The 15580-nt window shown below is 45.7% G+C and overlaps 1 protein-coding gene across 6 annotated transcripts in view; it reads left to right on the forward strand.

Annotated features, from left to right (window-relative positions):
- The first annotated feature begins 208 nt into the window (after window positions 1–208).
- Window positions 209–15580, forward strand: part of NDRG3 (NDRG family member 3) — an 80574-nt gene continuing 65202 nt past the window's right edge. Inside the window, exons 1-10 of one of the 6 annotated variants that reach the window (XM_058679923.1) lie at window positions 209–378; window positions 588–908; window positions 3301–3374; window positions 4356–4428; window positions 8473–8560; window positions 9934–9993; window positions 11204–11278; window positions 13070–13217; window positions 13808–13895; window positions 14389–15138. In XM_058679923.1, coding sequence (XP_058535906.1) covers window positions 306–378; window positions 588–908; window positions 3301–3374; window positions 4356–4428; window positions 8473–8560; window positions 9934–9993; window positions 11204–11278; window positions 13070–13217; window positions 13808–13895; window positions 14389–14492 — 1104 coding nt within the window. In that variant the 5' untranslated portion in view covers window positions 209–305 and the 3' untranslated portion in view covers window positions 14493–15138. Of the gene's footprint in view, window positions 379–587; window positions 909–3300; window positions 3375–4355; window positions 4429–8472; window positions 8561–9933; window positions 9994–11203; window positions 11279–13069; window positions 13218–13807; window positions 13896–14388; window positions 15139–15580 lie in introns of those variants that run through there. The other 5 variants (XM_058679925.1, XM_058679926.1, XM_058679919.1 and 2 more) reach the window with 5 other exon arrangements.

The raw sequence follows: 15580 nt of genomic DNA on the forward strand, positions 1-15580 counted from the left end.
CTAGAGATCCTGGGAATAGAACAGGTAGGATTTGGGGTCCGGAGAACCCAGAATGATGAGTAAAAGGACCATGTTGTGAGTTTTGTAGTTTGGGAAAGATCAGATTGATCATAAGGCTGTTGCCCGAGTTAGAGACTTGTCCAGCACTGCTTGGGACATGAGGTAAGGGTACTAATAAGAGGAATGAGTTTCCTAGCAGTTCTGTGGGAATTCCAAGTCAGAGCTGCTCTATAGAGGGAGTGGGTGAGGACGTTTTGGGGGAGCCTGGAAAGCCGGATGTAATGGGAGCTGAATAAAAAGGACAGATGACCCCCTTTTCCTGTTTTCAGAGTTCTCCACTCAGAATGGCTTCAGTGGCGAGATCAGAGGTGGTAGAAGGTGAGTGATTGTAGGGAAACCCCAGCCTTCGGGTCTGGCTCCTGGCCAATTTGGAATCACCCATCGTGTGTTTGCAGAAATGCTTTCTTGGCTTTCCGGGATCTGAGAGCATCCTTGTGCATTTTATTTTTCCACCTTTTTACTCTAGAACTTCATTGTGGTGGGTTTGATTTTTTGTTTGTTTGTTTTGTTTTAATGACAAACACTAGAAGAGGTGCCAGTGACGTCTGAGGCCCGTGATCGTCCGTTGGAATCAAGTGTCAGTCCCACGGAAGTGGTTGCCAAGTCAGCTTCTTCCCAGGAGGTGAATCAAGATGTTTCCAAGGAAAGAATTCATCCTGGGTCTAGCCCTGAAAAATGGGCAAGTGGCGACCTCAGCCGCCAGGAAGGCCTTCAGTCACAGTTCCTGCACCTGTCCCCTCAAGAACCATCTTTCTGTCGTCGAGCTAGGAGACAGTCCTGGCGGCGATCAAGTATGAAGGAAACGAACCGGCGGAAGTCCCTGGCCCCCTTTCACCAGGGCATCACAGGTGGGGTGCTGGGTGCCTAAGGCAGTGCAGTGCCAGCTCGGCAAAGAGGCAGTGAGGACCAGCAGGAAGTGTAGCGGAGAGGCTCAGTGTTATTTCTTAGCCTCCTGACTTTGGACAAATCCACTCACCTGGTTAAGCCTCAGTGTCCTCGTGTTTGAAGTAGAGCTGATACCACCTGCATGCAGGGATGTTCTAAGTGCTGATGTCAAGACAACTAGGAAGAGTTCAGTGTGGTTGCTATGGAGATCATTACTATTAGCTGCCATGAACGAAAATTCTGGTTTCTGATTGTTTGCTACTCGCCTCCACTGGTAGGAGAGGCATTAATAAAAAGTCCTTCCCAAGACTTTGTGCCTCATTCTCCCCTAATGCAGGACAGAAGGCGGAAGCTTGGTGCCTGGTTAGCCTTCAGACATGGAAGCATCTCAGAGGGAGGCCTCACATAAAAATAGCCAGAGTGAAAAGCTGGTTTTTCAGGGATGCTGTATCTGAATGTGACTTGTGGGAGTTAGAGTTACTATCCGTCTTGGAAAGCATCCAAATGCTGGGTAGGATGTGGAAGGCCTAGCATAGCCCAGGGAGGAGGTGCTGATGTGCGACCCTGAGCAGGTGTCTTCTCTGCCGTGGTGGAAAGGGCCTCGTACATGTGAGTGAGACATCATCTTTCACAGGGTTGTGTGTGCAATAGAGAAGTTGATGTGCAGTATAATACTTGGCACATAGGAAGCATTCAAAATGCTAAATTATTGTCATTACTGTAAAAATTGTTTTTACATTTATTATTTATTTAAGAGAAACAGAGCTGCCATCTGCTATTTTACACCCTAAATGCTCTCAGTGACCGGGGCTGGCACCAGGAGCCAGGATTTCAGTCTGCCTCTCCCATGTTGAACTTGAGGCATCACCACTGTTCCCCCGGTCCCGGGTCCCTGTATGGGCAGGATGCTAGAGTCAGGAGCCCGATCCAGGGATTGAACTCCAGGCTTGTCATGGGGAGTGTGCTGTCTCAGCTGCAGGTATTGCCTCACTTAAGCAGTCTGAAGGACAACAGGACATCTGGGTAATAAAAATACGGAGCTGCTGTCACAGTGCTCCTGTACTTTTTGCTCGATATGTGCCAAGAAAACAGTAATAGTTCTCCAAGACTAGCCCTGCCTTCATTTGCTCTGCAGAGCATTTGGAGTTAAAGTTCTATGTAACAGAAAAAATCGCCCATGTAATGAGATTGGTTTTTCCTGGCCACCTGCCAGGTTTCCTTGGTTATAGACAGGAAGTTTCCTGTTTTCTGGACTGGTAGCATTGAGAATTAGTCCTGGAGAGAAGAGAACCTTTAAAAACAGCCAGCTGGAACTAGAGAGCAAAACGACATGAATTCTCTGGGAATTGTTTGAATCCTCAAAGCAGTGTTCCTCTGCCATGTAGTAATTGTTTTTAAATGGACATGGAGAGAACAGTCTACTGTCTTGGAGTTGTCTGAGGACTCAGTAGTATAGTCATGGCTCGTCCCCAGATCAGCTGCATCATGTGCTCATTGGTCTCTGGCAAGCTGCCTGTTCCCCAGCCTTGGTGCCTTCAAAATGGAGCTAGCTGCAAGATCCCTGCCCCAAGTAGATGTGGCATTCAGATGGCCTTCCATCAAAAGAGCTTGGCACATATTACATGTTATTAATCTTCCTATTAAGTTGTTAGGAAGAAGGAGCATGGTCTTTCAGATAAATACGCAAGAGCTCAGGGACCAACTTGGGGCTGAATTCTGGCTCCAGCAATCTCTGACCTCAAATCATTTTCCCTCGGAGTTTCAGCGTCCTCATTTTGTAAAATGGGGACTCAAAAGTTGATGTCTTTAAAAGCACACTTCAGTGCCTGCTCAAATGTCCCCATTGTCTTCATTTGAATGGTAAACATGAGTCATCACAAAAAAACTGAATTATTTTTATTTGTGTTTTTTAAAAAAGTGATGTTTTACTTGGGATGGGTGGGAAACTGGGTGGGGCTTCTCAATATCCCCCTTTACCTCAGATACATGAAAGAGACAATATGGAAATAATAGTCTTACCCATTTCCCTATAGCCCTTGAACTTTTTCACTGTAATTAACTATGTAAAGATTGTCAAAAATATAATAATATAAATTAATTAATTAAATAAAAATAAGTAAATCTTTAAAAAATGATGTTTTATGTAATACATGAATTCCTGTAGCATTTTTTAAAAATTTGGATGCACAAGTAGGCTATCGCAGTGATCCTGGAAAAATTAGAATTTTTCCCCTTGTTCAGAGAAAGGTGCTTCTGGCCTTAACCTGGCCTGCCTCAGGGAGGACAGTTTTCAGTCTTGTTCTTGGCTGACTGTGTGAGTGTCTGCCTCAGTAACCATGGCCTGTTCTGCGTTAGAGCTCAGCAGGTCCATCAGTGCCAGCCTGACCGAGAGCAAGCGGCTCGGCTGTCTCCTGCGCTCCAGTTTCCAGGTAAGATTGTTGGGACCGGGCAGTGCTTGTGTCCATTCTTCCCTCCCCTCTTTCCTTAAACAGCTGTTGTGGAGACCTCCAAAAGCTGTCAATATTGTGTTCAGAACCCTAAGATTAAAAGATATTTTTCTCGCTGGGATTAATTTAAAAGCCAAATGTAATCCTGGCAGCTGATTTCTTCCTGAGTCCAAGTTCTCTCCCAGTTCTGTCGGTGCTGTTGCTGCTGTTGACCTGGGAGCCAAAAGTCAGAGATGTCCCGGTAGAAGTGGATCTTGCCCACTGACCTCAGAGGGAGGCCTTTTGAAGTGCGTGGAGGTGACACACGAGCTGGCGACAGGCCTGTAAAGTCTTTTCACACACTGACTCAGAGTCCGGTCTGTGGTGTTTAGTTCAAGTTATGGCTGACTGGCATAGTGGGCCATGCAGTCCTAGAGCTTGCTCATTTGCAGATGGCACCAATTACAAATCACAGGTATTAGGAGAAAAGTTGCTTTTGTACTAACTGTTCAGACCTCTATTATTATTGCTAAACAATAGAGAAACTGTGTAAGCACCCTATTGTGGTGGTGATATAGCTTATATGAGAGGACAAGCATAGATTTTACACAGACAAGTGCTGTTTTTTATAAAGGACTTGAGAGTCCACAGAATTTAATAGTGCGGGGGTAGGGATTGCAGGGCATCCTGGGGCCAGTATCCTGTGGGTTCGATACCCACAGGAGTGACTGCACTGAGGTCAGTGTAGCTGAACAAGTCTTTACTGTGAATTAGATGGTCTTTCTTCTGAACCAAAAATCAGAATGTGTAGTCTGAGTAGCAAAGGGTTTTTTCTGATCTGTTTGTTCATAATAAAGAAGATTCTAGGCTTAAAAATTAAATACTGTTGGGTGTGATATTTTTTAACTGTTGTAAAGTTACATGAACGTTAGGCTGGCCTGGAATGTTGTGACTGTCATACTGAAGCTGCTTTTCCTTCTTTAGTTCTCTGTTGAGAAGCTTGAACCTTTCCTGAAGGACACTGAGGGCTTCAGTCTGGAAAGTTTCAGGGTGAAAGGTGAGTAGCTACCCTAACAGCAGAGGGCAGGTTGCTCCTGAGCTGTCCCCTCCCTGCAGGTCAGTTCAACTTAGCTGGGAGCACCTGCATGCGGAGGGGCAACTGCCTTGTCAGACCACCCCCTGGTGGTGGTGAATTGGTTTATAAGAATATTACTTACGAAGGTTGAAAGGTACGGAAGTGAAAGGCAATCCTTGCTTTCAAGCCTCCCTGAGTCCCAGCTTCTCCCACAGGCAACGACAATCAGTTTCTCATGTAACCTTGCAGACATAAGTATTCCTTTCCCAAACATTCATTACATTCATACAAATACAGGGGCCGGAACAGTGACAGAATAGATTCAAGTCACCATCTGTGGTGCTGGCATCCCATACAGATGCTAATTTAAGTTCCTGCTGCTCCAGTTCCAATCCAGCTCCTTGCTTTTGACTTTGGAAGGCAGCAGAGGATGGGCCAAGCACTTGAACCCTGTACCCACTTGGGAGACCCAAAAGCTTCTGGCTTCAAACTGGCTCACCTCTGGCTGTTGTGGCCATCTTGGGAGTGAACCAGCAGATGGAAGAGCTCTTTCTTTCGTCTCTCCTTCTCTCTGTAAATCTGCATTTCAAATAAAAATAAAGTAAAAAACAAACAAACAAGAAACATTTAAAGGGCCCAGTGTGGTAGCCTAGTGGCTAAAGTCCTCACCTTGCATGCTCCGGGATCCCATAGGGGTGCAAGTTCTTTCTTTTTTTTTTTTTTTTTTTTAAAGATTTATTTATTTTATTATAAAGTCAGATATACAGAGAGGAAGAGAGAAAGAGAGGAAGATCTTCCGTCCAATGATTCACTCCCCAAGTGAGCCGCAACGGCCGGTGTGCGCCGATCTGAAACCGGGAACCAGGAACCTCTTCCGGGTCTCCCACACGGGTGCAGGGTCCTAATGCATTGGGCCGTCCTCGACTGCTTTCCCAGGCCACAAGCAGGGAGCTGGATGGGAAGTGGAGCTGCCGGGATTAGAACCGGCGCCCGTATGGGATCCCGGGGCATTCAAGGTGAGGACTTTAGCCACTAGGCCATGCCGCCGGGCCCAGGGTGCCAGTTCTAATCCCGATGGCCCCACTTCCCATCCAGCTCCCTGCTTGTGGCCTGGGAAAGCAGTGGAGGGATGGTCCACGGCTTTGGGACCCTGCACCCAGGAGGCTCCAGGCTCCTGGCTTTGGATTGGTTCAGCTCCCGCTGTTGCACTCACGTGGGGAGTGAATCAACAGATAAAAGATCTTCCTTTCTGTCTCTTTCTCTCTGTATATCTGACTTGGCAATAAGAATAAACAAATCTTTTTAAAAAATCATCTAAAAGTTATATAAATATATACCCTGTGTACTTTTCCTTAAATTGTTAGGTTAAAAATCCTGTAGCTTATTTTTTCTCACACGGAGTTGTGACATTTTGGTAGCTACATAGGAAGAATTGTACAAAGAGGAGTGATGGAGAGATCTTCCATTCGCTGGTTCACTCCCCAGATGGCTGTAACACCCGGAACTGAGCCAATCTGAAGCCAGGAGCCAGGAGCTTCATCCAGGTCTCCCACACAGGTGTGGTGGCCTAAGGACTTGAGTCATCTTCGACTGCTGTATGGGAAGCGGAGCAGTAAGGACTCGGACCATAGCTATCCATTTCTTTACTGCGACTTTTAGGCTTTTTCCCTGTCTATTGCTGTTGCCGTGAATAATATAGTCACGGTAATAGCAAAAGCTTTTTGGCACATTTACAAGTAAAAGTAAGATAAATTTCTGGAATTGGAATTTACTGTACCACATGCAGTGACAGGATTTGCCAATTGCCTTCCTAAAAGATGGGATCAGTCCATTCTCTCCCTAGCAATATTTGTCTCACCCTCTTATCAGACTTTGTAATTTTATTACTTGATAGATGATATAGAAGATATGTTTTAGTTTTAATTTTTTAAAGGTTTTATTTGAAAGGCTGATTAGAGAGCTATCTTTTGCTGGTTTACACTGCGAATGACCACAATAGCCAGGACGGGGCCAGACAGAAGCCAGGAGCTTGGGACTCCTGGGTCTCCCACATAGGTAACAGGAGCCTAGTAAGCACTCAGGCCTTCCCGCTGTGTCAGGCTGGTGAGCTGGGAACTGAACCACAGCTCACAGGTGGTCCAGGTTGGCAGGTGGTGACTTGATCCACTATTCCACATGCTACCTATCCCCAGGAGCTTTTTTGTTTGTTTTAAAAAATGTATTTATTCTTATTGGAAAGTCAGATATACAGAGAGGAGGAGAGACAGAAAAGAAGAACTTCTGTCCACTGATTCATTCCCAAGTAGCCACAATCGCTGGAGCTGCACCAATCTGAAGCCAGAAGCCTCCTCTGAGTCTCCCACACGGGTGCAGACTCCCAAAGCTTTGGGCCATCCTCTGCTGCCTTCCCAGGCCACAAGCAGGGAGCTGGATGGGAAGCAGAGCCTCTGGGATTTGAACCGGTGCCCATATGGCATGTGCAAGGCAAGGATTTTAGTTATTAGTCTACTGTGCTGGTAGGCATTTTCATTTAATACATACTTTCTACTTAAAGATTTATTTATTTTTATTGGAAGGGCAGATTTACAGAGAGGAGAAACAGGGAGAAAGATCTTCCGTGCTCTGGTTCACTGCCCAAATGACTGCAGTGACTGCTAAACTGCTCTGAAGCCAGGAGCCAGGAGCTTCTTCTTTGTCTCCTACTCAGGTGCAGAGTCCCAAGTTTTTCAGCCATCCTCCCCTGCACTCCCAGGCTATAAGTAGGTAGCTGGATCAGAAGTAAAGTAGCCAGGGCTCCATTTTATAAACTAACGCATATAAAGGATCCAGGCACTTGGAAATGGAGGATTAGCATTTGAGCCATCACTCCAGGCCCTCCTTTTGATATTTTTTGAGCCATTTGTTGCTTGTTTTCTGTGTATTACCTGTGTTTATCCTTGTTAATTTATTGGGACACTGGCTCTTTTATATCGATTTATGGCATATATACTCTATATCATAAAGAAATTAGTTGTTTGTGTTAGAACTTACAGTATTCTTTTTTTTTTTTTTTTAAAGATTTATTCATTTTATTACAGCCAGATATACAGAGAGGAGGAGAGACAGAGAGGAAGATCTTCCATCCGATGATTCACTCCCCAAGTGAGCCGCAATGGGCCGATGCGCGCCGATCCGATGCCGGGAACCTGGAACCTCCTCCAGGTCTCCCACGTGGGTGCAGGGTCCCAGTGCTCTGGGCCGTCCTCGACTGATTTCCCAGGCCACAAGCAGAGAGCTGGATGGGAAGTGGAGCTGCCGGGACCAGAACCGGCAGCCATATGGGATCCCAGGGCATCCAAGGCGAGGACTTTAGCCGCTAGGCCACGCCGCCGGGCCCAAAACTTACAGTATTCTTTTCCAGAAATCAGTTTTTAGCTTTCTAGGAGGTATTCCTGCATGGTCATCCATTGTCAGAAACATCCAGGTTTCCCCACTTAAACGATCCAGAATTTAGGCTTGGTTGCCAGTCAAAATAGTTTTTCTCAGGTTGTACCATTCCCATAATTAGGTACGTTAGGGTTATCATGATAGCTAATTCACGAAACTGCACCCCTCTGATCTTGAGCTGAGTTTACTAGTGAACTCTCGGGTCCACAGAGACCTGTCCTTACCTTATCCTTGTAATGTGTTACCTGCCTCTATTGGTTCTCCCTGCCCTGCTGCCTGCCTTTGGCAGTGTCTTCTCTTCCAGGCCAACAGTTACTTGGCACAGAGGCACTTGTCAGTGTAGATTTGCTTCTTGGTGGCTTTTCCACTGGTCAGACAGAAAAACACTTCTTATAAATGTCAAGAAAAGGGGTTGCCTCACATCTTAACTGTGCTTGCCAAAGAACAAAAGATGCAGTCTCTCTGCCTGCTTAGCCACTTGAGGGACCAGAATGCAGTTGTGGGCCCAGAACTGAGTCCACCTTCAGGTTGTTGTGTCTCTGTTAGTATCCCCTTATGAAGGATGCATTGTTTTATAACACATGAACTTATTGTCTCCAGCATCTTCTCTTTCCGAAGAATTAAAACAGTTCACAGACAGACTAGAAAGTGATGGGACTCTGCAAAAATGTTTTGAGGTTTCACAAGGGTAAGAGCACTTCCTTTTGTTTGTTTGTTTGTTTGAAAGTCGATACTCTGTCTGCTGCTTCACTTCCCGGTTGACCACAATGGCCAGGGCTGGGCCAGGCTAATACCAGGAGCTAGAAGTTTCATACAGGTCTCCCAGCATATCAGCAGGAGGGCCTGGCAGCGTGGCCCAGTGGCTAAAAAGTCCTCTCCTTGAACGTGCCGGGATCTCATATGGGCGCTGGTTCTAGTCCCGGCAGCTTCCACTTCCCATCCAGCTCCCTGCTTGTGGACTGGGAAGGCAGTCGAGGACGGCCCAGTGCTTTGGGACCCTGCACCTGTGTGGGAGACCTGGAGGAAGTTCCTGGCTCCTGGCTCCTGGCTTCAGCTCGGCATATCACCAACTGTTGTGGTCACTTGGGGAGTGCATCATCGGACAGAAGATCTTCCTCTCTGTTTCTCCTCCTCTCTGTATATCTGACTTTGCAATAAAAACAAATAAATCTTTAAAAAAAAAGAAAAGGGTATCAGCAGGAAGCGGGATCAGAAGTGGGGCAGCCAGGACACGAACTGGCACTCGTAGCTTTACCTGCTATGCCACAAAGCCAGCCCCACAGCTTTTATCTTCTGTCCTCAGTTGCAGTTACATTGAGTCCAATGAGAATTAGACACTTGTTGATTCACCCAAGAGCCAGCGAGCATCACCTCATGCTGGGGTATGGTGATATGTCCAGCATTGTACAGAGAAGACAGCAAATCTGGAAGAAATAATGATTTCAGATAGCAATAGGAATCCAGAAGTACAGTGCTGACCTGAGGAGGTGTCAGTTGGAGCTGAAATGTACAGAGACCTTTACTGGTTTTAAGCTTTGTGTTGAAACAAAGAGAACTTGAATGGTGAGCAGGACTCGGCCAGAAAAGACAAAGGGAAAAGCATGATTCAGGTCTGTGTCAGCCACCCAGGATGAGAGACTGCAGAACTATTGGCATTGCCCAATTGGTGGTTCCTCCAGATAGTCAATCAGGCACCAACATTTGTCCTGCCAGTAATTGGAGATTACACTTAAAAAAAAAAAAAAAAAGAAACCACCTAAAATGGAAAACTGAGGGGTCAGGAGGAGGCCCCTGGGGCAGGAGCCCAGGGAGCCTCACTCCGGCACCAGGCCTGGGCGCAGGGTCCCCGCTATTGCTGTTGCTGCGAGGTCGGGGGCAGCGATTGTCCCTCCTTTTCCTCTTTCCCCTATCTCTGTACCGTTCAAATAAATAAATAAATTTTAAATAAGTAAGTAATATGAACTTGTTTTAGAGCCATTAAAATTGCACAAAGCCTATTAAAGCACATGCTTTTAAAGATTTGTGTTAATCTCCTAATTCTCTTAATTTTCTGTTTTGCAGAAAAATGTCAGATTTATCTCTGGAGACTTCAGTGGCTGAGATGAAGGAATATATAGCAAAGTAAGTGAAAATGAGTGTGTGAGTGATCTAAATTCATTCTCCATCTGGTAAAATGACTAAACATGGATAAAATTAATAGTAAACATTGTGCTTCAAAAGCAAAAGTTGGAAAGCTTTATGTCAGGTGGCCAGCATTGTGACACAGAGGGCAAAGCTGCCATCTGCAGGGCTGGCATCCCATATGGGTGCTATTTCAAGTCCTGACTGCTCCGTTTCTGATCCAGATCCTTGCTAATACCCTGGAAAAAGCAGCAACTATCTCTGAACTCTTTCGAAACAAATACATCTTAAAAGAAAAGAAAAGAAAGGAAAAGATCTGTTTATAAACGAAGGCTCTAGGCCCCGGCGTCGTGGCCTAAGAGCTGAGGTCCTCGCCTTGCATGCTCCAGGATCCCATAAGGGCACCGGTTCTAATCCCGGCAGCCCTGCTTCCCATCCAGCTCCCTGCCTGTGGCCTGGGAAAGCAGTCCAGGACAGCCCAAAGCCTTGGGACCCTGCACCTGCGTGGGAGACCTAGAAGCTCTGGGCTCCTGGCTTTGGATTCCCTCAACACTGACTGTTGCGGTCACGTGGGGATTGAACCATCGAACAGAAGATCTTCCTCTCTGTCTCTTCACCTCTCTGTATATCCACCTTTCCAATTAAAAAAAAAAAAAAAGCAACACTATAGACTGTGGATTAACAAAGATGTATCTCAAGTGTAAGAATTTGGATGGAAGATTTTCCTCTTTGTCTCTCCTCTCTGCATATCTGACTTTGCAATAAAAATAAATCTTTTTATAAAAATAAAAGAAGGCTGTAGATTGAATTTTTCTTCATTTCTGCGAATTCTTTTAAACAATTGGCATTTGGTTAATTTTTTTTTTTAAGTTTCTATTTTCACGTACTTGAAAGGTGACACTCCAGTGTGGAATATGGGCATCTCAAGCAGCAGCTTACCCCTGCTGTGCCCACCCCATGTCCAGATTGCTGTGGGCTCTGCTACATGCCAGGTTCACAGAATGGAGCCTAGGGAATAAGGACGTGCATTTTATTTTAAGCACTCATTTTGATTTGCTCAAATTAATAGCCTCTGAATCAGCTATGCTTTCTAATCCTTTAATGACCTTTTTATTTGTTTTATACCCAGATTATATGCCTAATGTGCTTACTGTTGCCGTCAGTGATTCAGAATGAGATGATCAGCTAACTTTTCCTCCTGATTCTGTAGATTTTCTTCAGAACGCCAGACGTGGGATCAGCTCTTGCTGCACTACCAGAAGGATGCTGAGGAGACGGTATCCAGGTTAGATCTGGGCTCTAGAAATGGGAAGCTATCCTTTTACCATGTGGAATTGGCCTTCTGTTTAACTCAGTTCTTTGAGCCCAGGCTGCATGATGAATTCCTTTTCACAGGCCAGTCAACTCGTCAGGATGCTGTAAAGTGTAGATTAGCGCTCTGACCATAAATGGACAACGAGGGAGAAGCCAGAGCGAGCTGCTGCCACTGGTGTCAGAGCAAGAACAGGATTGTCTCTGTTCTGTGTCCTTGGCAGCCGTCTGACATCCTGGAGGAGACAGGCGCATCCCTGCTTGTCCCTGGTAACCTGAGACTGCGTCAGAACAACGGTCTGGGGACTCTAACGACAGTGTGGCCTTTGAGCTGCTGCTAGGGGATGACACCCCTGGCCAGGGCCCTGGTGGAGACACAGATACAGGCAAGGAAGCGATGGGGAAGGGCGTAACGAGAGGCTGCTTGGCTCTGGAAACGATACAGCTTGGGGCTGAGCCAGCTTTTCCTGTAGCTGAACGTGCACACCGGTGGTTGAAGCTTTAAGATCTCTTCCTTCCTTCCATCCTTCTTCCTCTCTTCTCCCTCTGCCTCCCCTCCCCTTTCCTTTCCTCCTCTGTATCTTTTACATGAAGTACAAATAAATAAACAAAGCTTTTATGTTAAGGAGAATATTTCTGAAAGCAGATTGTCTCTTTAGCTCGTAACTGAACACTCCTTATTTTTGTGACTTTGAACATGCCTCCTGATTCTGAGTCTGATTGTCTTCATTTGAAAATAAGGATAATAAACATCAGTGTGTTCTTGTGTTAAATGAGCTTGAATGGGGCCTGGCACGGTAGCCTGGTAGCTAAAATCCTTGCCTTGCTTTTACCAGCATCCCATATGTGCCCTGGTTCTGGTCCTCGCTGCTCCACTTCCCTTCTAGCTCACTGCTTGTGCCCTGGGAAAGCAGCCGAGGATGGCCCAAAGCCTTGGGACTTTGCACCTGCATGGGAGACCCAGAAGGAGCTCCTGGCTCCTGCAAATCAGCTCAGCTCCAGTTGTTACGGCCCCTTAGGGAATGAACCATCAGATTGCCTTTCTAATAAAAATAAATAAACCTTTTTTTAAAAATGAGCTTGAATGGAAAGTGCCTAATCATGTCTAGCCCCTACTAAAATACTTGTTGGTAGATAGTGGAAGTTGTTGTAAGAGTTATTATGAGTTTTCATGAACTCCATTCTCTTCAATTATCAAAGTAAGTGAAGGGGACATCATTTCTTTTTAAAGACAGACATCAAGTGCAGAATAGAAGCTTTGGCGGCTTCAGTTTACCCCCAACACCCTTTCTGTCTAAGGACTTCATTGTTACGTAAGATCAACCAAGTTTCCAGTATTTCCTCAAGTACAGTGATATGAAAACATCAATACTAGAAGCATGTTTTAGAACCTCTTATTAATAAAAGAGTCTATAAATTTATGGAAAGGTATAAGAACATTGATTCAAGCTCATAGGAAATTGTTTTAAAGGGAATATTTGCTGTGATGCATTTTTGGTGCAGTGTTTGGTATGTCTGCCTCCCACTCATGTCAGGGTGCCTGGGTTCATGTGGCTCAAGGACTTGGGGCTGTGCCACCACGTGGGAGATTGAGATGGACTTCAAGGGTCTTGGCTTCAGTCCTGCCCTGCCTTGCCTGTTAAAGGCATTTACGTGAACCAGTGGATAGAAGATCTGTCTGTCTTGGTCTCCTGCTTTCCAAATAAAATGAAAAGTAATAAATTAAGGCAATCTTTAATGGACTCTTGGATTTTTTTTTTTTAAGAGGATCAACTGAAAGCAAAATTACTGAAGTCAGAGTGGATCCTGCGGCATATCTTGGGTCTTCGCAGAGTGAAGTTCTCAATTCCAAACCTGACTACCAGAACATCCTGCAGGATCAAAACAGAGCTGTCGATTGTGTAGAATTGGTGGTAAGTCTCTCATGCTTAGCTGCTAATCAGCTTTAATACCCAGTTATCCTTGGAAATTAAAAGCCCAATAGGATGGGTGTTATATAGTGGATTAAGACACTTCTTGGGATGTGTTCTTCCCATAACAGAGCCTGATTTGAGTCCTGGCAATTCTGCATTTCCAATCCATGCAACTCCCTGCTGATGCACCTGGAAAAGCAGCCAGGGATGGTCCAAGTGCTTGGAGCCTAGTCATTTGTATGGGATCTCTCGGTAGAGATCTGGCTCCTAGTTTTGGCTTGGCCCAATCCTGGCTGTTGTGGCCATTTGGAGTATGAACTAATGGATAGAGGATTTTGTTCTGTCTCTCCCACTGTGGGCAGAGATCATGGAAGGTGCCAGGTCTATGTTGCTGAAGGTCTATGACCTTGGGGTCATGGAACAGCCTGGGGAAGTATGGGGCTCTGGTGGAGCAGACATCAAGTGTCTGGTGCAGTGTTGGAGGCTGAGATGATGTAAGCCCAGGCTCCCAAGTAGGAGCATGCGGGTGGGCCCTGGGAGCCTTGGAGAAGACTGGCGCTCTGTGGCTCACCGCTGCCTTTGGTCTGCAGATGGACGAGCTGCAAGGATCCATGTGGCAGCTACAAGCCTTCATGGATGAGAGTACCCAGTGCCTCCAGAAGGTGTCAGTGCAACTCGGTGAGTGCCAGTCTGGCTGTTGGCTGTGTGACAGCCTTTGGGAGAGCAGAGGGCAGGACCTCTCAGGTGGTTTGTTTTTTTCCCCTAGTATATTGGATGTTATGGGTATTCTGGGTCAGTGAGGACTTCTTAGAATAAATTTCACAAAAGTACAGATGCCTGAGAAAAATTGCCCACAAGTATGTTGTGGCTTTAGTGAAATGAGGCTTTAAATGCCCATTGCCTCATCCCTGTTCATGTTTCATGCATGCACCGTGTAGTGGGCATTGTTTCACAGCTGCTTCTGCTTCTCCTGACCTCTAGCCCACCGTTAGGTGCTACACACACCTTCCTTCTCTGTCAGGTGTCAGGTGTATTGTGGTCATAGTAATGACTGCCCTCTTTGTCAGTGGGATGCCCTTCTGTGACTGGCATAGTGCCCACACATTTCAGTTCTCAGTAAATGTAATGTGAATTCAATTGAAACTTATGGGTTGGCTCCTTTCCTCTGCAGAGAAGAAAAGTACGCAACAGTTAGATTCCTCTCCAGCTCGGAAGCTGCTCAAACTTCACCTGCAAAACCCGCTGGCCACGAACTGTTCAGGGCCTCACCAGTGACCTCAGGTGGTCAGAGCGGTCCCGCACCTGGCGGCCATATGGCAAGATGCTGCCCTCTTGCTCCTGAGAATAATGGGGTGACTATGGGACACTTGGTCTTTTTCTGAAAGTGATGAAATTATGCATTCAGAAAAATGCTGTAGAGACCCTTTTCCAAAAATGTGCATAATGCCTAAAATTTCTTTTTTGAGGTCAGCATGGGAACTACAGGCCCAGTTTCTCAGATATCCTACCTTGTTAGAAATCATCATCCTATTCCTTGGTTTTGATGCAATCCAGAGTCATTAAGGACCAAGTACACTGAAACGTTTTAGAGGCTGAGTTGGGCTCTGGTCATAGAGGAATGAGACTGGTTTTCTGATGCAGCACTGAAGGCGCTCAGAAGTGAGAGGTTGAGTCTCCTCTGCTTTGTTGGCAAGTACATGTCTCTGTGCAAAGTATTCAGTTAAAGGCAACTCCATTTGTCCTCTGTGTCTCCATATTGTCAGTGCTTTCATTTTTAATAGTTGGTTGGCTGTTAAAATAGCGAATTGGCCTGAATTCTGAAGTCATGGCAAGAAGGAGCTCAGTACTGCTCTTAATTGTTCTTTGTGAGTAAACTACATTGTACGAATGCATGCAAATAAAGCTTTCCCTTGTTTGTTTATGTTTTGAGCATGATAGTTTTTCATATACTATTTATTTGAGAGAGAGAACAGACAACTCCTGTCTGCTGGTTCATTCCCCAAATGCCCTCAGTGGCTCAAGTCTTGGGACAGAAGCAAGAGACACCTCAACCCAGATCTCCCAGGTGGGTGGCTGATAAAAAAACTCTGAGCTGTCACTTACTGTTTTTCAGATACACATCAATAGGAATCTGGGATTGTCAGCAGAGCTGGGATCTAAACCCAGCCACTGATTGTGAGCATCTCAAATACCCACCCCATATATGACAACTTTGGAAAGCGGGGAGGGCTTAACAAAATACAAGATTATTTGTCAACATAAAGTGAACAGTACTGTGAGGTTCCATATTTATTATTGAGGCACATGCTAACTTAAAGGTGCTTGTTTTTCTCACTAATGGGAGAAAACCTGTTTCGTTGAGT

This window comes from Ochotona princeps, chromosome 22 (assembly GCF_030435755.1).
Source record: "Ochotona princeps isolate mOchPri1 chromosome 22, mOchPri1.hap1, whole genome shotgun sequence".
NCBI classification, from domain to species: domain Eukaryota; kingdom Metazoa; phylum Chordata; class Mammalia; order Lagomorpha; family Ochotonidae; genus Ochotona; species Ochotona princeps.